The 23,450-nt window shown below is 34.3% G+C and overlaps 1 protein-coding gene across 4 annotated transcripts; it reads left to right on the top strand.

Annotated features, from left to right (window-relative positions):
• The first annotated feature begins 4,296 nt into the window (after nt 1–4,296).
• Nucleotides 4,297–23,450, top strand: LOC114409389 (ceramide kinase-like). Of its 4 annotated transcripts, none has more exons than XM_028372833.1 (13): nt 4,572–4,675; nt 5,118–5,307; nt 6,040–6,198; nt 6,280–6,447; nt 6,545–6,637; nt 7,681–7,773; nt 12,267–12,492; nt 13,059–13,152; nt 14,590–14,739; nt 16,387–16,488; nt 22,397–22,777; nt 22,867–22,933; nt 23,009–23,450. In XM_028372833.1, exons 2-13 carry the CDS (start codon nt 5,242–5,244, stop codon nt 23,144–23,146), a joined length of 1,737 nt encoding a protein of 578 aa, XP_028228634.1. In that variant the 5' UTR covers nt 4,572–4,675; nt 5,118–5,241; the 3' UTR covers nt 23,147–23,450. The 4 variants fall into 4 exon arrangements, with proteins under 4 accessions (XP_028228631.1, XP_028228632.1, XP_028228634.1 ...); XM_028372832.1 differs by having other exon boundaries at nt 4,580–4,675; nt 5,066–5,307; XM_028372830.1 differs by lacking the exon at nt 5,118–5,307 and having other exon boundaries at nt 4,297–4,675.

The following is a 23,450-nucleotide window of genomic DNA, read 5'->3' as shown; positions in this document are numbered from 1 at the left end:
CGTGACACACTCTGCAATTTTCACAAATCAATTTTTTTTACTCTAATATTTTAATGGACTTCTGTTGCATCAATTATCAGGGATAAATCACAGTCGAAATTGACAACACTCGACAATTTGCACAGGTCTCTAAAAAATAAATGTTTCACCAGTAAAACTGACATGACATGGACTACTCAATTTTTTTTCATTCTGATATTTATAATGGACTTCTACTCCATCAATTACCAGAGATAAATCACAGTCAAAATTGACAACACTCAACAATTTGCACGCGTCTCTAAAAAAATAAATGTCGCACCAGTAAAACTGACATGACATAGACAACTCAATTTTTTTTTCACTCTAATAATTATAATGGACTTCTGCTCCATCAATTACCAGGGATAAATCATAGTTAAAATTAACAACACTCAGCAATTTACACACGTCTCGAAAAAAAATGTCGCACCAGTAAAACTAACATGACATGGCCAACTCAATTTTTTTTCACTCTGATAATTATAATGGACTTCTGCTCCATCAATTACCAGGAATAAATCACAGTTGAAATTGACAACACTCGGCAATTTGCACACATCTCTAAAAAAATTAATGTCGCACCAGTAAAACTGACATGACGTGGACAACTCAATTTTTTTCACTCAGTTGTTTTTTTCACTCGACAATTTGCACATTATGGACCCTTGTAAATATGCTTAAATGTTCATTTACCCGTTCATCAAAATGCACAGTTAACTAGTGACTCACTCAACTATAACCAAATTCTATAAATACCACTACAACTAAAGACATTCGTAACAATTTCAAATTTTCATCTCAATCCCTACCACAATGTGTCACCTAACTGCGTATGTTTGTATTTACTACGACGACCAAATTTGCAATACTAATGAGGGCACCACCTTCATTAGTAACAACACAAAAACTTTCATGGTTGACAAGGTCATAACCTTTACACAATTGCTTGAACTTGTTCACCAAAAACTAAACATTGACCCAGAACAACATATCCAACATCTCCACTTTCGGTGCCCTATATTTGAGTCAGGACAACGTTATATGTACACATCTTTTATTCTGCGAGATGATGCTGATGTTCGACAAATGTTCAACATTTTTTACAACAACCCATCACTACCATTTGTGGAGTTATTTGCCATAATCTGTCACAATAATAACCCACCACGCAACCAACATGGTTCAACCTCTAATCTTGAGGACTTATCAGATGAATACAAGACTTGTTGGGTCAAAAACCATGATAGTGATACTGGCTCCTCTTCCGGGCCTGAAGGAAGTAACCTGTCTACATCCCACGAACCTATATTCAAACAGGATTGGTAATCTACGGATCATTCATGTCTAAGTTATTTCTTCTTTGACATTTTCATGTAATGTCTTATGCTCGTCTTCAGTTATCACTTTACGTATTGAAATAATTTTTCCTTTAAATTTAAATTAGCAATTTTCAATTTACCCACTTTTACTGCAGTAGTTGACATGGTAACATAATTGTCAAAATTCACAATACTTTGTCATTTACACTACACTGTTTCTAAAAATTAAATGTCTCATCGACAAAACTGACATGAAATGGACAACTCATAATCTCTTTGTTCACTCTGAAAATAATTATGGGCGTTTGTTGCTTTAATTACAAGGGAAAAATCACAGTCCAAATTGACAATACTCTGCAATTTTCACACATCTCTAAAAATTAAATGTCTCACCTGCAAAACTGACATGAAATGGACAACTTATAATCTCTTTGTTCACTCTAAAAATCATCATGAACGTCTGCTGCTTTAATTACATGAGAAAAATCACAGTCCAAATTGACAACACTTTGCATTATGAGCTGTCCATTTCATGTCAATTTTGTAGGTGAGACATTTAATTTTTAGAGACGTGTGCAAAACTGACATGAGATGGACAACTCATAATCTCTTCGGTCACTCTGAAATTATAATGGACGTCTGCTACATCACTTATTAAGGAAAAAGAAACATTGGATTCCAATACACATCAATATAGCAGAATACTCATACAACTATAAATAACACAACACATACACAATACAAACACACAATCTCACACAACATAATTTCACAAACCAAATTCAATCTTATTACTATGTCATTTTTGGGAGAAACAAACAGTCAGACCATTGCTAACTCCAGATTAGCTTTCATTTTTTCAAATGGATCAATCACTCACAACCAAACTGGTGTTTATTTTCAAAGTCTCACTCCAACACCAATGCGAGTTCCTAACAACTGTTCTTTTGATGCACTCAAGCGTAGAATGCATAACACCCTTCAACTAACCAACGATCAATTACTGGATGAAATCTACTACCGACAACCATTCATAGATGCAGGTCAACAATATTTTTTTCAATCTCTACAATTGAAAAATGATGATGATGTTTACACAATGTTAATGTGCAATGAACAATACTCGTGTGTTGGTCCTATAGAATTATTATGTACCATTATTAGAACACCGGATGTTATACTCAACCTGCTTCAATCAATCATCACTCCTACTTATGATGCAATTATGTATTACAACACGTCAATGTGAGTTTTTGGGTTACTCCTTTACTGGAACTAATCCAATAAGATTTGGCATTCTTTCGGGATGTGGCATGGAGAAACTCAAAGATTTAATCAAGCAAGTTGCACTTATAGGGGTTCCCCCTAATGGAATTCATGGATCACAATTGGTTAGACGATTATTCTTTCGACAACCAGGTCATTCTAAGTATTCCGAAAATTTGATTGAATATGAGATAACAGAATTGAAAAATGAAGACGTGCTAAGAGTGTTAGCACAATCCAAATATTGGAAACGATTATGCACAATAGAAATTTTGGATTATGCACAATAACAAACCAGTAATCCAAATAGAAGAAGACATGTATTATGCACAACATATTTTAGATCCTCATTAGTTTTGTTATGTTTGCGTTGTAATTGTAATTTTTAATATGTTTCATTATTGTCGAATATCATTTTAGTTACTGTAATTTGAGTATTTTATCTAATTTATAAGACATATGTGTCATATATTTTTTCGCGGTGTTTTTTTTAGTGTATTTTAATACTATTAACTAATTTTATTATTTTTTTTAATTATAACAACATACAAAAATTAACAAAACATAAATTTAACTACACAATTACATATAACATAAATAAAAAATCATACTATAATTTTATTCAATTTTTATATTTTTCTTTATATGTATATTTTTGTTAATAAAAAATTAATTTAATCAATATTAAGAAAATAATTTAGTAATTAAATAAATTTAAAAATAATTAAAAATATTTTTATATAATACAATATTTAATTTAAAAAAAAGGACACGAAGGGAAGTCGGGGTGCCCAAACCCGACTCCCCTATAAGAAATAAAACAGGTGGGGGATTTTTTTTTTCTCAAAGTGGTGTACTTTGAGAATTTGTTGGAGAGAGAAAGTGCACATTGGTCAAAAAGCCTGATGTTTTATGTCTAACATCATGAAGCAGTTTTTATGACACCGCAGAAGAATTTTTCTGACTCTCATTTTCAATCTATACAATGAGGAGTTCAAAGTATACACACTTTCCAAATGAAAATGAAAAAGATAGTAACAGTAATACATAACCTACATTATTTCACATTATTTTTTGGGTTCAAAAAAGGAGAAATAAAAGTGTTTAAGTATAAGGTTTCAAAACTACACCATCACCTTCCGAACGCTTCTTCTTCTCACATTTTAAATGTGATTTCGTAGCATATATCTTCAAATATGATTTCTTGGTATTTTTTGTGATGGAGACTATTTGCACCATTTGGGTTCCGGTGAATTACAATTCCAACCAGAAAAATGGAGATTTAGATATAAATGGAAGGGAAAAAGAGGATGAAAATAGAGGAAAGGTATAATAAAGAGGCGAGAACATTGATAAAAAAATTGGATGGTGCGAAGAACATTAATGGAAAATGATCGAAGAGTAATTTTCTTTCCAATAATGTGAGTTAACATCTTAATTTGGACAGAAGAATTAAAATTACTGATTTTTTAAATAAAAGAATTACATATATCAATTTTAAAACAAAATACCAAAAATACATATTGTAAAAAATTAGAGGAACAAAAGTCACATTTTAGCCGACAAAATAATAACCATTCACATTTCCAAGGCAATGTTCGGTAAAAAGAATATTCAGTTCAATTTTGGTGTCAAAATTTGTGGTCTTGCGCTAAATCGAGTCAATGCTTCTGCTCCCACAAGTTATGTTCCAAAAAAAAAATAGAATACCAAACAAACCACAATAAAATATTTTCCTTTGCACCTTCCTTGCACTTTCCAAACGCTAAACAAACTCGAACCTCTTTTTTCACCTTGGGTTGAAAGCCTCTTTCAACCTTTTCCAGAACTTTGAAATTTTAATTTTCGGGTAAACATATCACCATCTCGTTTCCTTGACTCTTCTTCCGTTGTGAATGGAGAGAGAAGGAAACGATTGTGTTGTGGGCGACACGTCTCTCACAGCTTCACCTTTTGATGGTGAAGCTTCCATTTTGAGTTCCACCCTTTTGTTGGATCACGTTGGGGAGGTCACCCTCACCTTTCACTCAGATAGGCTGTCTTGGAAATTGGTTGAACCATTGGATAATGTAAGTCCCATTGGATTGCATTTAAAGTGTTTGTGAAAATGTCTGGCTTGTCTTTTGATTTTGTCAAATGGGGTGGCAATGGATGATTGATATCACCCCATGTTTAGATTATGGATTTTGTCAAATGGGGTGGATGATTGATCTCACCCCAAGTTTAGATAATTAGATTATGGATGTGGTGATTGAGTTGAATCATGGTTACAGAATTCTCTCAATAACCCTGTGTATCGAATTCACCGTACTATGTGCCAGGTTTTCTTTGAAGGAAGTCTTGTAATAATAATTAAAAAGTGATGGACCATCGCAAATAGTACCCATACTATGTTCTTGGTAACTATGAGTTGAATATCACTTTTGATTCTGAATTGCATGTGAATGTGTTTGATGTAGTTGTCATGTTTGATAAAATGTATTCATGCTGAATGGGGTGTGAGCTTTGAAGGCAGAGCTTAAGTGAGGAGCTAAATTTGTGGGTGATGGATGAATTTTTTTGGCTGTTTTTATGGAATGCAAGTTTGAGTTTAAGCTACCATGAAGCTTGTTTGAACCACTAAGGGAGTCATTTCATGCTACATGATAATACTAGGAGGGACAAAGTGCAGCATCCGAAATTATTTTTGAGAACTGTCAATGTAAGACCATCCATGTTCAAGACAACACAACACATACATCCACTTTCATGATTAGAATTTTTATAGATCTTTATACTAGAAAGCATGTGAACAAAAACAACCATGAACATGCTGCAAATCAGGCAAACACATTCCTCTTTCTCTGTTGCAAACTGAAACCTTAATCCGTAAAGATGAAGGAACATATACATTCCATATGAGCAGTGATCTCAATAGATAGCTAAATATTCACAGATTCATATGTAGTTCTAAGCAAATTATATAACTTGTAATTCTCATTAAAATAGAACAGCTTCCATAGAGTTTGGTATATATTAAACTAGGCCAGCATTATAGTCATGTTATATTAGATTTGGCCATGCGTAAGTTTTTACTACAACCAAACGGCCACCCTCTTTGCTGCTGAACAGAATGAAATACTACCATTGTCAAGTAATAACAATCATTTTTCAATCATTTTCTGATAAAAAGAAATTTTCCAATTATTTTTCATATTCAAATTAAAAATGGCAGAGTTTCCCTTGTCTTTAAATTTCTTATAGAATTTCATCACTGTCATGACTTGCTTGGTTATGTTATATTTTTCCACGTTCATTCTCATATATCTTTATAAGAAGTTGCAATAATATGACCTTATAGGCTGTGGATAATTTTTAAACTAATAATTACTAAAATGAGCATATAGTTTGGGTTTCATCTAATACTATTCTTCTTATATTTTTAATGGAACAGGATGTTTCAACTTGTTTAGGCATTAAATATTTTTCTAAGGTTGCTACTGGGATCAAACTTTCTGACATATATGCTTTTGAGTTAAATGATCATGGTTCAATTCACATATCAAGTCTCCCTCCTGCTACTGAATGTCTACTTTTAGGTCAAGACATAAAGGTTTGCTCTTGTTCTTGGTTATGCAATTTTGTTCCTTATAGTTTTATAATGTTTCATAGTATTTATCTTACAATTATGCAGATGTACAGCTTTACTGTGCATGGTTTTATAAGGAACAAGAATCAACCTTCTCAATGCATCCTGGTTGAATATACTTTTGGTCATAAAAATTTGCCAACATGTCAGATGTGGGTAAATCAACTTAATGCTTCCTTGAAACATGAAGTTGGAAGACCAAAGAATCTTTTGGTATGCTCTAGTATTGGTCAAACATTTATATTTTTCCTTTTCCTTTTAATGATTAATTAAAATGAACTTTTCCCAGATATAATTTCTGATTCACTAGGTTTTTGTTCATCCAAGGAGCGGGAAAGGTAATGGGTGTAGAACCTGGGAAGCTGTGGCTCCTATATTCTCTCGTGCTAAAGTAGAAACAAAGGTGTAATTTTAGCTTCTCTAGAAATTTCCTAAATGGATAGCTACTGATAAACTTTCAATGTTAAGTTTATGTATGCTTAACTCCTATCTACTATATTTTGCTTAAGAAGATAACCAAGTCTTCAAATGTGCCATCAACTCCTTGCACAATAGCTTTTAAAATCTTATTTTTGGACTGCGGGCAGTGATTGTATCACAAATAAACAAGTCCATTTCCATTATTTTTCATGCTGTTAACTTATGGAGTTTAATAAATAGTCCTTTTTCTTAATTTCTGAACTTCACAAGGATGAATATTCTATTGTCTCTATTCATTTTTATGATAATATGTTGTTTTTTGTTATACTTGTCTTGGCTAGTCAATCCTACTGCTTATGACTGGTGCCATTAACAAATAAAACCAATAGTTATCTATTTGAGCTTGTCTCATGAAAAGTTGAGTTATAATTGCATTTTATAAATGTTTAAAAAACAAGTATATGAATCTTGGTAGATATTGATTGAGAACATGGTCAATTTAGATGCTTGATTAAACAGATGCAGATTTGTTATGTATATTTAAGAATTAAGAATATAAATAACAAAAATGACCTGATTTTGTTGATAATTAACAAAAGGAAATGTATTAGATGAAAATGTGTATTAATGTTTTGGAGGAAAGGGGAGAATCAAGTGGCGAGCAATTTTATGTGCATCTGTTTCTTCAAATGATCATACTGACTTGCGCTCTATCTGTTTAAGCACAAGAAAGATTGATATCTTATGTTTGAGCTTTTGCTCAAGATTGATATATGTTGATTGAATTAGCTTGAGGTGATTGTCTTTTAACTTTGCTCAGCTTAGTTGCCGTCCAACTTTTGGATCTGCAACTGCAAGTATATGTGTTTAACATAAATCTATTCATATCACAACTGTTTTTGTTTGCTCAGGATACTGCAAATTAGAGCAGGACAACTTAGCTTTATGATAATATCAAGTAGTAACAGATAATTAAATACGATTGTTGATCTGTTTCCTAGTAATAAATTTGCTTTTCATTACTAGGTGATTGTGACAGAGAGAGCAGGAGAGGCATTTGATGTGATGTCTTCTTTGACAAATGTGGAGCTTAACTCATATGATGGTGTTGTTGCTGTTGTAAGAACTTAACTCCCTTCTTTTACATTCTGATAGAACTGGACTGGAAATAGCTAGTAATACTTTATTATACTGAAAATTTGTTGCTGATAACACTCAACATGGTATATTTGAGACTGGAGGAAATAATTGAAGAAGTATGTATATTTCGGATTGATTAAACTGTAAAAAGGATACATGAATAGAGGTAAATCTAAAGATACAATGGCACTAGAAATATGATCCTAATTACACTATAGAAAAGATCTCATCTACATAAATACAAATCAAATCTGATATAAATACGAACAAAGTCAACTAAATCGAACTCGTATCATGTCTCTTAATATATATCTCTGTAATCTACATAATATCTCAACTCTCCCCCTCAACCTGGAGCATATAGGTTGTATGCATCAAGCTTGCAACATATGTAAGTTATTCTAGGTCCTTGAAGAGACTTGGTGAAAATATCTGTTAACAGCTCATTAGAACCAACAAATGAAGTGGTAATTTCTCCAGACATAACCTTCTCATAATAAAATGGCAATCGATCTCAATATGCTTAGTATGCTCATAAAAGATTACATTGGAGGCAATGTGCAGGGTTGCTTGGTTATTACAAATGAGATTCATTGAGCCTACTTCACAGAGATGCAATTCTTGGAGGTGTTTCAGCCATATGAGCTCACATGTGGTGAGAGCTGTAGCTTGATACTAGTCTCTGCATTGGATCTGACAATAACATTCTACTTCTTCCTCTTCCATGAAATCAAGTTACCTCCAGTTAGGGCACACTATCCTAATGTGGGTTGTCTGTCGGTTGAACAACTTGCCTAATCTGCATTTGTGTATGAAACAGTATCATAATGACCTCTATCTTATACTAAACCTCTTCTATAGGATCCTTTTTAATGTATCTCAAAATTCTAACCACAACATCCCAGTGGCTATCACAAAATTAAGGAATTGATTGACAACATTCACATCAAATGAAATATCTAGCCGCATCATGGTCTCAATAGTTTCCTGGATTTGTAAAGGACTCCCCCTAGTTAGGTAGAAGCTTGACATTAGGATCCATAAGAGTATCGATTGGCTTGCAATGCAGCATACTGGTTTCCTCCATCATATCTGAAGTGTTTTTTCTGTTATATGACAATTCCTGCCTTTTGTTGAGCTACCTTAATTCTAAGTACTGCAACCATCCTAGATCCATTTTTGAAAATGGCAGACTGAGTGTTGTTTTAGTATTGCTATCACTTCATGATCATTACTTGAAATAACTATATCATCAATATAGACAACCAAATAAATATATTGATTAGAGGAGCATGTATGAAACACGTTTTAGTGCTCCATATACAGTTCTTCCATGTCTCCATGAAGAAAGGCTTACTTGATGTCTTACTAGTGCAATCGACAATACTGCATGACTGCCATAGAAAGAAAGAGATTAACAACGACCAAACTTTTGGTTATATCCTGTACCCACCAAGCGAGCTTTCAGTCTATCAATCTGCTTGTCTGGACCAACTTTGACAATATAGACCTAACATCCAACAATAGATATTCTAGGAGGAGAATGTTATGAACCTTAGCATAGGATTGAGTCACTGGCCTAGACAGGGAAGACTTCTTTTGACCTATAGTGAAAGCAAAAAGTAGACTCATCCTTGAAAGAGCCCCTCCTAAACTAACACACATTTTAGTGAGAGTGAGAAGCAGACTTGTCCTTGACAGATCCCCTCCAAAACTAACACAAGTTTTCTGAATATTTCTTCTTGATTGATTTCCATCAAGTCCACCCTTTAAATAGGCTACAAAAATATCCTAACAATTATCCTAATTGATAAAATAAAAATAAAGAGAATATATTACTGAGTTTGAGATATGTTTGGGTTCCCATAAAACAGTTTCAGCACCTACGTTTGACTCCAACCCAGGTTTGGCACAAAAGCAAGTGATGCCATGCTTTTTGCTTCTTCAGTTTCCGATGGGGCTCTTTATGAAATTTAACTTCCAACTTGAACCCCCACTTCTTCACTCATCTTTCATTATTGTTCCTTCGTTCTATCGTTTAGTCTGTATATGCTTATTTAAGATGCATGTGCGGTGTGCCCCAATTTTAAATGTTGCGCACTCCAATCAGTGTCTATAACTATTAATAAAGGTAATTACCCCATTTGGTGTACACATTTACTATTCCTAATTTACCCTTTCAACTACTTTTAAAACCACTCACAATCACAAGTTGTTACTGTCTAATAGCTTTTCATCATGACATTTATTATCTATAACTATTAATAAATGCAATTGTCCCATTTGGTCTACAAATTTACTATTCCTAATTTACCCTTCAACTACTTTTAAAAACCACTCACAATCACAAGTAGTTACTGTCTAATAGTTTTTCAACATGACAATTATTACAACTACATCTAACTAAAAAAACAAAAAAGGCAGTTAAGGCACAAGGAACGGAGTGCCTGTTTTTCAACTAGTCAATATAAAGCTGTTACATGAAAATGCCCAACCACAAACACAACATTACTAAATGCACCCCCTATTCCACTACTGAGACAAAAAACAAAAACAAAAACAGCCATGTCTTCACATATAATATGAAACCAAAAGTCTCTATCATTACCAAAATAGTAAAATCTTTGTTAGTCTTATTATTTATTAATAATATTATATTAATATTTTAGTGATTTATTGATTATTTTTAACAATATATTACTAGTTCATATTTAATAATATATTATGAATTATGAACTTTACCCTTTGAAGTAATTACACATTTAAAAGTACTTCTTACTATTATCCAAACAAATTTCATTTCATCAAACATACATTTGGGCAAAGAAATACCCAAATATAAATTTCATTGTGTAAACTCATTTCTTAACAAACTTAAGTTTCCAACATACTTTTGATTCAAACTTAAGTTCACCAACTTTAATCCAAACACATTAAATAATTCAGGATCTCTAATTTGTGGCCATATCAGAGAAGCAAGAAAGGTCCATGTTTAGTTAGATTCTAAAGTTGTCATCTTATCAATCATAGCCTATTACCAACCTGGGTAAGAAAGAGATTCTTGTGAAGAATAGAGACAGAGGAATAAATATATGGTGATGATTGAGGAATGTATATCCTTTAGGATAAAAATATGATTTTAGTTCCTATACTTTCGTTGAATCTTGTTTTTAGTCCTTGAACTTTCATATCGTGCAATTTAGTCCCTAAACTTTATAAAAAAAGTGTTTTTGGTCCCTGGGCCTACTTCCTAATTTCTGCATGCTTTTTAACTTCAGGTTGTGATGAGGGTCTAAAAACATGTTTTTTATAAAGTTCAGTGACTAAATTGAATGATATGAATGTTCAAGGATTAAAAACAAGATTCAATGAAAGTATAGGGGCTAAGAACATATTTTACCTATCTTTTATGATGTGCAACGGGAAGTTTGACGACTCAGTAGAATTTCGAGTAGAAGGGAGAGGGACAAGATACGAGACACTTGAACTTTCCGCAGTTGTGTCAGTGGAGATATGATGCAAATGGCACTGGTAATTTCTCAGGAGACAAGGACTAGGAGGCTGTCATGGAGATGATGGAGTTGACTTGTTTGGGATAGAAGTAGATGGAACTACCAGGGGTGAGTGAGACACAGAATAGCTAGTACTTAAGAAACAGACTCTGACTCCAAATGTCATAGGCGGAGTTTAACATTGTATGATTATACTATAGTTTCTTTTTTCTGACAATACTTTGATGTTTGGAGTTTCTTTTTGGTTAGATGTCTGTCTGTCTGACAATTAATATCTGCATGTGAGAGAGTTAGTTAGTTGTTAGGACGAGATAGATAAGAACTAAGCCATATTACCTATAAATAAGAGAGTTTGACAAGGAAATCTATCGTTTCATTTGCAAAGGATTGGATTGGACTCTTAAAAAGTGGGGAGAGGTCAGGGTCACTCGAATACCCTAAGTACTACTGTAGTTCATCTCTTGCTCTATTACCAGAGAGTTGTACTAGAGAATAATACTCATTTCATCACCTTTCTTCATTTATATTCTCCACTTTCTTCTCTGTCCCGATCCAGTTCTATCACTTTCTGTTTGCATCTTACCTCAACAATTGAAAAAAATAAGTAAATAAAATGAGTTGAAGGAAAATGTCTTCTTTTGTTTGTTGTCTAAACTATGAAACCATAAATGAATATGAATAACTTAGCTTTCTGATCTAATATACTCTACTAAATGATGCAGCATCATAAGATGTCTTCTTTGATATGATGAGCATATGCAATATTAAGTTTGGCATTTGGATTTGATATTTATTATACTGTCTTGCACAACATTGTAAATCTAATTCTGCGATCATTCTTTTGATATGTTTATGAGACATTATGTTTGTAGAGTTTCAAACCTTTATATTTTAGATGTAATCACTTTTCAAGTTTCCTTGTTGCTTTCAAGTGTTATGTTCTAACTGTGGTGGTTCCAGGGTGGTGATGGATTTTTCAATGAAATCCTTAATGGGTTTCTTTCTCCCAGGTTTAAAGCTCCCTACCCACCAACTCCATCAGATTTTGTTCATTTGGTTAAAGATAATGATGATTCCTTGGTTCTTGATGAAGATGAAATAGTTGATGAGACTTCAAGTCGAAATGAAGACCAGTTTCCTCTGATTTCAAGTCCAAAACAATCTGGGTCTAGAATCTCAAATTCAAGTGAGTTCAGTTTATCCATACTTCATTACTTTTATTCACAAAAGACATTAAATAAGCATTGAGATACTTTCTAAGATCCGAATGTTTCCAATGCTACATCAACACCTAATATTTCTAAAACAGTATTTTACTGTGTAATGTTCCGGGTCAAGGATGAGTGGATGACGCACTAAGCCTTTATTTATAATGAGCAAATAGGATCAGTATTAATCATGTAGGATCAATCTAATAATGAGTAATAAAGATGAAATCACTAATTAATATCTAATTGCAAATAACAGAATAATATGTAATCTTAACAATTTCCAATGCCCCTAATATTTTGAATGCTGCATTATCACCCAGTATTTCTAATGCTGCATTAATTACAGTCATCATTCTAACACTTCATCAATTGCGTTTTATCATTTCAATCAGTAAATATATTGGTTTTTCCATACTTTAGTAACTACTGTGAAATGTTAGTTTCTGCAATCACCCTTCCCCCCCCCCCCCCCCCCCCATAAATAGGAAAAGGAGAAAGAGAAATGGCAATTTAATGGTTGATTATTATGTGGCTTTTGAAGATTCTGAAGATAAGGCTGCTGAATTTCCTCTTCCTAATGAATGGTTTAGATTTGGGATTATTCCTGCAGGTTCAACTGATGCAATTGTAATCTGGTAACTTTTTTCCTTCCTACTTTCCATTCTGCACGAGAGAAGATATATTTGTAATCTAAAATCAATTTAAAGAAACTACTTTTGCAGTATAATCTGCTTTGATTTGCATGTGTTAAAAACCAAAACCATTTTTGCAATATCTTCTATCAAAAATTTCATTATGCCTTGTTCTGCATTAATTACATTCAATTGTTACAATTATATTTTTAATAGATGGATGCAGAAATTAAGTGTCAGAGTCACACACAGGGAGCTGAGTATATTTTAGTCATATGATAAATACAAGCTATAATCAAGGAAGCCTAATTATGGTCACTAAATGAAAGGGATTGACTACTGACTGCATGCACTGAACCTGGACAAAATAATTTCAGTAGAGCATAATGGATCTATTGGTTATCCATGCTTTTTCTTTCATTTTGGGTTACCTTTATAAAGCACTAGCTACCATGTTGAAAGAGAAAAAAATGGAGACAGTTGCAAAACTAGTGTCTCAATCACATATGGGAGCTGAATATATATATATATATATATATCAGCTATAATCAAGGAAGCCTAATTACAGTAATTAAATCTAAGGGATTGACTACTCACTACATAGTACATACATTGAATGTAGACGTTAAATTTCTTGATGGTGCACTGATTGCACATATGCCTGTAACAGCATATTGGTGTTGTATGATGATCTATCTATAAATTAAAGTTGCATACTGTTGAGATTATAAAGTTTAGGTAGGGAAAGAGGAAAGAAAGAAAGGACAATCTGAATACTGATGCTAGATTGATATGATATTGTAATGATAAGATCCTAGTCACTAGATATTGTCCTAGTGGTCCTATATATTCTAATATAATAATTAGGTCAAGTCGATAGAAACTGGATCAGATTGTAGATGGAAATGATCTTTATTGTTGGGAAAATGTTACACTCCCAGTATTTGAGAGACCTGGTTTTTTCCCAAGGACTTCCCAAATCAAGTCCAAATACAACCTTTTCCCTCTTAACCCCTCTTATTTATAGGCAACTCCTAACTAATTATTAATTAATAGGTAACTAACCTATCATAACTAACTGGTACCTAACACAAGTACTAGTGTAGTATTACTATTGCAAGCCGAAGCCTATCAATACAATAAAACTAATAATCCTAATTAAAGGAGGTAATAAATAAAAAACATAATAAAATTAGGAAACAGTTTTATACCTTAATTAGATAACTAATTTATTCCTCATTATATTCTGAAGATCTTTTATGATATTCTAAGATACACTAAATATATTCTAGATTTTTTGTAAATATTCTAATGTATACTTTTGAAAATTACATGCTATTTAAATTTGTGTTGCCAATATTTTTCAGTGTATCCTTAATAGTTTTCTGATACAATTCACATGGGTTATATGAAATTCTGAATTCACACTGTATTTTGTAGTACAACTGGAACTCGAGACCCTATTACTTCTGCATTGCATATTGTCCTTGGTAAAAGGGTGCACCTTGACATAGCTCAAGTTGTACGGTGGAAAAGAACTCCTAAATCTGAGGTTGAGCCTCATGTGCGCTATGCAGCTTCCTTTTCAGGGTAATTTCTATCTGTTATATTATCTGTTGAAAGCAAATTATCTTTTCTTTAATTGTCAAAACAATACTATCCAAACTCTTGCTTTAAGCTTACATTAGTTACAAATGTTTGTCTTTCAAGTACTACCTCTGTCCCTAAATATAAGACTATTTTAACTAATTCACACCCTTTAAGAAAGTTGGTTAATTTAGTTAGTAGAATTAAATTTGTATTATTTTGCCAAAATTACCCTTAAAATTATTGGGACTCACCATCTCACTCTTTCCACTTAATTACATTCTACCTAATTAATAAATGTGTGCTAGTTATCTTCTCCAATCCTCATAAGAGAGAGAATGAATTTATCTTATTAATTTATAGCAATTATTGTAAAGTAGTTGAGGATATTTTTGTCAAAAAATAATTAACACAATAGACAACTTTAAAAGTCTTATAAAATGGGACAAACTTTTTGAATAAAAGAGTCTTATATTTAGGGACAAAGGTAGTATCTTTTTTGGCTTTATTTTCAAACTTTCTCAATGTCTTTAGCTCTTTGTAGTTGGTGTTATTGAAGGTTCACCAAAGGAATTTGCTTTGCTGCTTTGCTTTTTTGTCAATATTTATTTTCAGTTAAAGAAAATTAACAGTAACTAGAAACTAGATCTTCTCTCTTTCCTGAACTGGAAGACATGATTGGGACACCTAGGGAAAACGAATATGTTCAACTGTCATCGTTTATATATTAAGTGTTCACAACCAAGTTCTGTATGGAAGATGAAGAAATTAAACTTACAAGCTTTTGTTAGTCACTTAGTCTGATTCATGAAAAATTTAGAAATTCAGCTTACTAATTATACTTTGAGTTTTGATCTAAATAAACCTATTTGGGAGTCCTAAGCTCTCTCTTAGTTATTGGCTTTTACTTGCTGTAAAGCTCATGGTCTTTTTGAAGGGGTTTCCCTTACAGAGATGTTTAGGACTGGGTAACTTAATTGATTTTTTTTTGTCATCTTTTTTTGGTTGAATTTTCCAATCTATTGTAATCTTCTCTTTTTATCTCAACCAATTTCCTCTTTTATAAATATAATTTTTGGTTGGGTCTTGAGTTGACTAACACATGATCACTAGCTGTGCGTAATCCAGATAGTAAAAATCAAATATATATTTGATTTCTACTATCTGAGAATTGCGTCCAATTTTTTTTTTGTAGTTTCATCTATTTGATTTGTATTGATTCCAATGAATCTGAAATAATCGAAAAATGTGAGAATAGAGTGGAGAACATTTCTGAAAATATAATAAAAGCACGTTTAATCTGCCAGCCTAATTGCATTCTTACATCTTGAATGACATTTTTGCTTTGATAACTAATCAAAGGTTTATCTATATTCATCTTCAAATGTGCATCATTTTCCTACTCACTTTGCCAATGTTCACAGTTCTTTTCACATTACAAACAGAGATGTAAATGTGAAATTTTTTCTGCCTTTGCTTTGTAGTTTTAAGCCTATATTAATTGGGATTTTTCATGATCCATCAAGAAACTCTATTCAATTTATACACATTGAGACATGTACTGGTATAGTCATCTTGCGTATGCTACATGTTAATCCTTAATTATTATATAGATTTCTTCAGTATTATATCCTACATTATTGACCTCAGGTACGGATTTTATGGTGATGTCATCACAGAGAGTGAGAAGTATCGCTGGATGGGTCCCAAACGTTATGATTACGCTGGAACAATGGTATTTTTAAAGCATAGGTAATCTCTAAGTGGATGTGATATCATGCTTTGATTACCTCTGTTTTAAATGTCCTTTCTTGAATTCCATACTTCTCTTATTTTACACTCTTATTCAGTTGTTACATGGTGGACTATGCTATGTGAATGCTTTCTTAGTTTTTAACCACCATCAGAGGTGCCATTTTCATAAAAATATGTTTTTTTCCTCATACGTTCCATTATTAATGTGTTGGAATATATGAAAAATAGTCAATAATATCTTAATTGTATTTTATAATAATTTAGAGTACCTTAGATTATCTCTTAGGACTACTTTCCTTATTTTCTTACAATCTCTTAGGAAATAACCTTGTCTTTGATGAAATATGCAGTTTCCTCATCTCTTAGGATATAAAATTGTAATCATGGAATCATTTTTTGTTGGTGTATCATAAGGGTTTTGTTTTCTATTGATTCCTCTGATTGGCATCAAAAGCATTTCTTGAATGAATTATTCAACTCCAAGGATTAATTGAAAAATCACTCTGTTGGTTCTACCTCCTATTTTCTAAGAATAGAATGAATCTTTTTATCTAAGGATTGTAAGTGTATATGAATAACTAACTCTGGTTAGTTTTTCAACTGTAGTCAGTTAACAGTTAGCCTTAGCTGACAGTTATAACTGAATCTCAGCAGTATAAATACTGCTCTTGTAAGAGATTTCAGTGGCTTTGTATTTTCTTCATCTTAAGTAATACAAGTCCTGATTCTCTCTCTGTCTCTATATCTTCTCTACATGGTATCCAGAGCTATCTGATCCATTTTCATGGCTTCCGCAAATCCTGGTGCTACTCCGGTTAACACTGGCGCAGGTGCTGTTCTGACCGGCAAAGTTCTGGCCGGCGAGATTCCGGTTAACTCTAATTTTTTGTTCTACTCTGAAATTCTGATCAATTCTGGTGCGGTTCTGAACAACTTCGGCGTGATTCCAGTCAACTCCTTTCCGATGAATCAAGATGTTCCAGTTTCTTCAGTCATGACAAATTTTTCACATCAAATCATCAAAAAGTTGAATGATAAGAATTTTCTTCTTTGGCGACAAGTTGAGCCAGCGATCTCTGCTCTTGGTCTCAATTGCTTCGTAGCTAGTCCTCAAATTCCTCCATGATACCTTTCGGATGCTGATCGTGATCTTGATCGTGTTAATCCTCTGTTTTCATTGTGGCAGAAGCAAGATAAATTTCTGTTGTTTGGCTTCAATCTACTCTTTCGATTGATTCTTGCACGTGTTCTTGGATCAACTCACTCGTATCAGGTATGGGATAAGATCCTCACCTATTTCCATCATTAAACACGGACGAAAGCTCATCAACTTTGATTGGCTCTTCGTCACACTACTCTTGACGATTGTCCTGTTTTGGATTTTCTTTCTCGCATTAAGGTTCTCATCGATGAGGTTTTTTCTGTTGGGGATGCTGCTACCCATCATGAACACATGGATTTGATCCTTGAGGGTCTTCCTTGAGAGTTTGATTTTGTTACTACTTTGATCGAAAGTCGCATCCCTCAAATCACCATTGTAGAGGCTGAAGGATACATCTTTGCACGGGTGTTGCAGCTTCACAAATTTACCAGACTTGAGTACTTGTGTAATTCCTTCATGCCAACCGTTAATCTCACTCAAACGAGTACATCGCATTCTTTCGAGAATGACAACTCAAATTCATACTCAGACACCAATGCTGTGAATACGAATCAGTATTCTTCAGATTCGCAAGGTTCTGGTGGTCATAATAACCATGCAGAAGGTGGTTTCAACCTTGGTGGAGGACGCCGTGGTGGTCATGGCGGTCAGAGCTCAGTTCAATGTCAAGTTTGTTTCAAGTATAATCACACAGCTCTGACCTGCTACAATAGGTTCAACCCTCAGTATTAAGCTGCAAATAGTGGTAACAACAGCAATTATGGGAGTAACAACAATCGTTGTCAGAACAACAGTTGGAACAATTGGAATAGTCATCAAAATTTGGGTCAGAATCAGAATCAAAACAACAACTGGAACAATTCCTCTAATTCCAATTGGAGTTTGCAGCGAAGTCAAAATCAGAATCATAATTATCAGAGTGCTAATTCCAGGTCTCCACTGGCTATGGTGGCAAGTTCTGACTCCAATGCTTCATCTTCGTGGTTTCCAGATTCTGGAGCATCCTTTCATATGACCAATAACTCACAGAATATCCAGCAAACTTCTCCTTTTGAAGATCAGATCTTCATTGGTAATGGACAAGGTCTGAATATCTCAGCTTCTGGTCACTCCAATTTTGTTTCTCCTTTCAGTCCTAATGTCAAACTTATTCTTAAAAACATGCTTCTTGTTCCTCAAATCACCAAGAATCTGATTAGTGTAAGTAAATTTGCCAAAGATAATCATGTTTTCTTTGAATTCCATGCTAATCATTGCTTTGTTAAATCCCAGGATTCCAATATGATCCTTCTACAAGGAGATGTTGGACCTGATGGATCGTATCAGTTTCCCAATCTTCAATTCTTCTCTGCTGTCTTCTCCAGCTTGTATAAACACTGTTTCTTCTGTTGCTTGTAATAACACTGTGCCTAACTCTATACATTTGCACCTTAGGCTAGGACACCCCAATTCTCAGGCTGTAAAGCTTGTACTCAATCATTGTAATTTCAAGTTTCCTGTAAAAGATGAACTGCCCTGCTGTTCTGCTTATTGTATGGGCAAGATTCATAGATTTCCATCTAATCTTTCTCAAACTGTGTATAATTCTCCTTTGGAATTAATATACAATGATCTGTGGGGTCCTGCTCCTATGAATTCTCATTCTCAATTTTGATATTATATGTCCTTTGTAGATACTTATTTAAGGTTTACTTGGATATATTTTTTAAAGAATAAGTCTGATGCTTTATCTGTTTTTAAACAATTCAAATCTCTTGTTGAATTGCAATTTAACAAAAAGATTAAAGCTATTCAAACAGATTGGGGAGGGGAATTTCAAGTTTTCTCTTCTTTTCTGTCAGAATTGAGCATTCATATGCTGAATTGTCCACATACACATCACCAAAATGGTGTAGTGGAAAGGAAGCATCGTCACATAGTTGAATTGGGTCTGTGCCTTCTTAGTCATCTCTTCCTCTTTCCTTTTGGGATCATGCTTTTCAAACTGCTGTGTATCTCATAAACAGATTGCCTTCAGCTCCACTTAAGTTTGCCATTCCTTATACTGTTCTTTTTCAAACTGAACCTTATTATCAGTTTTTAAGAGTGTTTGGTTCCTCATGTTTTCCCTTCTTGCATCCTTATAATGCCCATAAACTTGAGTTTAGGTCCTCTGAATATGTGTTTTTGGGTTATTCACCCAGTCACGAGGGCTATAAGTGCCTGTCCTCTTCTGGGAGAATTTTCATTTCAAAAGACGTTATTTTCAATGAACATCAGTTTCCTTATCCTACACTGTTTTCTACCTCTCCTTCCAGTTCTATACCTACTGAGTCCCTTTCCACCACCTTACCTGTTATTGAGTCAGTTTCTCATCCTCCTCCCACTTCTAATCTTTGTCACCCTCAAAGTCAGATTTCCTCACCCTCTATTGAGGCTCCCAGTTCCTCACCCTCTGTTGAGGCTCCCAGTTCTGATAATGTTGCCTCGCCGTCATCTGATTCTGCACAATCTCCCAGTCAGGCTTCTTCTGCCTCTGTTCATACTGATACATTACTGTCTGATGATCAACCTCAGTTGTCTGCAACTGAATCTTCCAATCCCCAACAACCTGCTCTTGTCAGACCAGAAAATGTGCATCTTATGGTTACAAGAGCCAAAGCTGGAATAGTGTAGCCAAGGATTCATCCTTCCTTGCTTCTTGTTCATACTGAACCCAAATCAGTTAAACAAGCTCTTCAAGACACAAAGTGGTTTGCTGCTATGATTGATGAATTTCAGGTTTTCCAAAAGAACAACACTTGGACCCTAGTCTCTCTTCCACCTCAAAGAAATGCAATTGGATGTAAGTGGGTCTTTAGAGTTAAAGAAAACTCTGATGGCAGTATCAATAGGTACAAAGCTAGATTACTGGCTAGAGGCTTTAATCAGAAGCTTGGTTTTGATTTTCAAGAGACACTTTCTCCAGTGATTAAACCAGTGACCATTAGGGTGATTTTAACTCTTGCCATTACTCACAAGTGGTCCTTGCAGCAGCTGGATGCAAATAATGCCTTTCTTAATGGACTGTTAGAGGAAGAAGTTTATATGACTCAACCTCCAGGGTTTGAGTCCTCTGATAAATCCCTTGTGTGTAAACTGAGTAAAGCAATTTATGGATTCAAACAAGCTCCTAGAGCTTGGTCTTGGTTTGAGAGACTTAAGCTACTTTACTGAAGTTTGGGTTCACTGACAGCAAATGTGACCCTTCTCTGTTCATTTCCAAGACTTCCTCTCCCATTACTTACATTTTAGTATATGTAGATGATATTATTATCACTGGAAATTCATATGCACCGATGCAAAAGTTAATTCAACAACTAAATGCCTCATTCTCTCTCAAGCAGCTGTGCTCTCTAGACTATTTTTTGGGGATTGAAGTTCATTCATTATCCAGTGGAGCACTTTTAATGACTCAGTCTAAATACATTCGAGATCTGTTGCAGAAGACCAATATGCTAGAAGCAAAGCCCATTCTTCCCCCTTGCACTCCAACTTCAGGCTCTCCAAACATGGGTCTGATTTACGGCAAGATCCTTCTCTTTAGAGATCTGTTTTTGGAGCTCTGCAGTATGTTACAATCACTCATCCTGAACTCAGTTTTGCTTTTAACAAAGTATGTCAATTTATGGCCTCTCCTCTTGAATCCCATTGGACAGCTGTAAAGAGAATTTTTGAGGTATCTTAAAGGTGCTTTTCATTCTGGTCTTATTCTGTATTCTGCTTCTCTTAATCAAGACCTTTCCATTAGATGCTTTTGTGACTCTGACTGGGCTTTAGACCCAGATGACAGAAGGTCTACCTCTGGTGCAGCTGTGTATTTTCGTCCTAACTTGGTATCTTGGTGGTCTAGAAAGCAAAATGTGGTTTCCAGGACCAGCACTGAAGCTGAATATAGAAGTTTAGCTGCTGCCCCAGCTGATATTCTCTGGATTCAGACTCTCCTCCAGGAACTTCCAGTTCCTCACACTACACCTATCGTGCTTTGTGACAATTCCAGTGCAGTGCAGCTAGCTCATAACCCAGTTCTACATGCTAGAAATAGACATATGGAGTTGGATGCGTTTTTTTCCGGGAAAAGGTCCTCACCAAGCAGCTAGTGGTTTAGCATATACCTGGGACAGATCAGTGGGCAGATTTACTTACCCAAGCCCTTATCTTCTACAAGGTTTACCTATTTGAGTTCCAAACTCAATGTAGCTGAGCTACCTTTGGTTTCTCAGCCCCATTGAGTTTGCCGGGGGTGTAAGTGTATATGAATAACTAACTCTGGTTAGGTTTCAACTTTAATCAGTTAACAGTTAGCCTTAGTTGACAGTTATAACTGAATCTCAGCAGTATAAAGACTGCTCTTGTAAGAGATTTCAGTGGCTTTGTATTTTCTTCATCTTCAGTAATACAAGTCCTGATTCTCTCTCTCTCTCTCTCTCTCTCTCTCTCTCTCTCTCTCTCTCTCTCTCTCTCTCTCTCTCTCTCTCTCTCTCTCTCTCTCTCTCTCTCTCTCTCTCTCTCTATATATATATATATATATATATATATATATATGTATATATATATATATATGTATATATATCTTCTCTGCAAGGATCATAAAAAAATTGGTCCAGGGCTCTTGTGGGAATAAATTACATTTTTTTATGCATAACTAATGGTTGTGTTATTTCAATTTTTGACATTTAGCATCTTGCTTATTTAACTTGGCCTTTCTTTTGCATGATCATTCAGGTCATATGAGGCAGAAATAACATACCTAGATGTTGAATCAGATGAAACCAATTTGACTTCCAGAAGGGATCATGAGGGTAATCTGTTACAGGCAATAAGGTCTCCACAAAAATCAGAAAGATGTATCTGCCGAATTAATTGCAAGGTTTGTAATGAAAAGCCAAATCATGCATCCGTTGGAGTTTGCAGCCTCACACCTCATCTGAATTCAGAAGAAACAAGATGGGCAAGATCCAAAGGACGCTTTCTTAGTGTAGGAGCTGCTGTAATCTCTTGCAGAAATGAAAAAGCACCGGATGGATTGGTGGCTGATGCACACCTGTCAGATGGTTTCCTTCATCTTATATTGATTAGAGACTGTCCTCATGTATCTTATTTATGGTAAACACCACCTATCTTTCACAAAAATCAAATATAGCTTACACATTTAGTAACAATATCATTTTTTGTTTCCTTATTGAATGATACAGGCATCTGACTCAACTTACAAGAAGAGGGGGAAGTCCCTTGAATTTTAAGTTTGTGGAGCATCATAAGGTTAGTTTTTCTCTTACCCACACCACCTTATCCAAGGACCACGTATAATTTACTAATTTTATTTAACTTTCGCAGACCCCTGCGTTTACTTTTACTTCTTCGGGCAATGAAAGTGTATGGAATGTGGATGGAGAGATTTTTCAGGCACACCAACTCTCAGCTCAAGTGTTTAGAGGCCTTGTATGCATGTTTGCATCTGGTCCTGAAGTTTAATTGTGAACATAGCTATTTTGTGTAAATTGTTTTGGCTATGCCATTAACAGGAACCGTGATGAAGCTTATTTAGCTCCAAGGAATTGCGTATAATGTATCTATTTACCAATTCCTAACTACCAATTAGGTGGAAGGTTTGGGACTTGTAATCATGGAGGGGAAATTTGCTACATTTGAATGTATATCTTTTTGTGATTTGTACATGATTTACTATTGTAGATCCAACGAAGTGCAAGAAGGCTTGAATGTAGATCATGGTTTTCTATATTTAGTAGCAGGATACCGTGCGATTGCAGGGGTTGTA

Source organism: Glycine soja, chromosome 4 (assembly GCF_004193775.1).
Source record: "Glycine soja cultivar W05 chromosome 4, ASM419377v2, whole genome shotgun sequence".
NCBI classification, from domain to species: Eukaryota; Viridiplantae; Streptophyta; class Magnoliopsida; order Fabales; family Fabaceae; genus Glycine; species Glycine soja.
The sequence above is the reverse complement of the archived record's forward strand: the minus strand, read 5'-3'. Positions and strand labels throughout refer to the sequence as shown.

Excerpts from the sequence above, each read along its gene's own strand:
- LOC114409389 (XM_028372830.1), top strand. The coding sequence starts at position 4,502 with ATGGAGAGAGAAGGAAACGATTGTGTTGTGGGCGACACGTCTCTCACA. Across the intron at positions 14,740-16,386 it reads TATGCAGCTTCCTTTTCAGG|GTACGGATTTTATGGTGATG; the intron begins GTAATTTCTATC and ends TATTGACCTCAG. Across the intron at positions 16,489-22,396 it reads ATGGTATTTTTAAAGCATAG|GTCATATGAGGCAGAAATAA; the intron begins GTAATCTCTAAG and ends ATGATCATTCAG.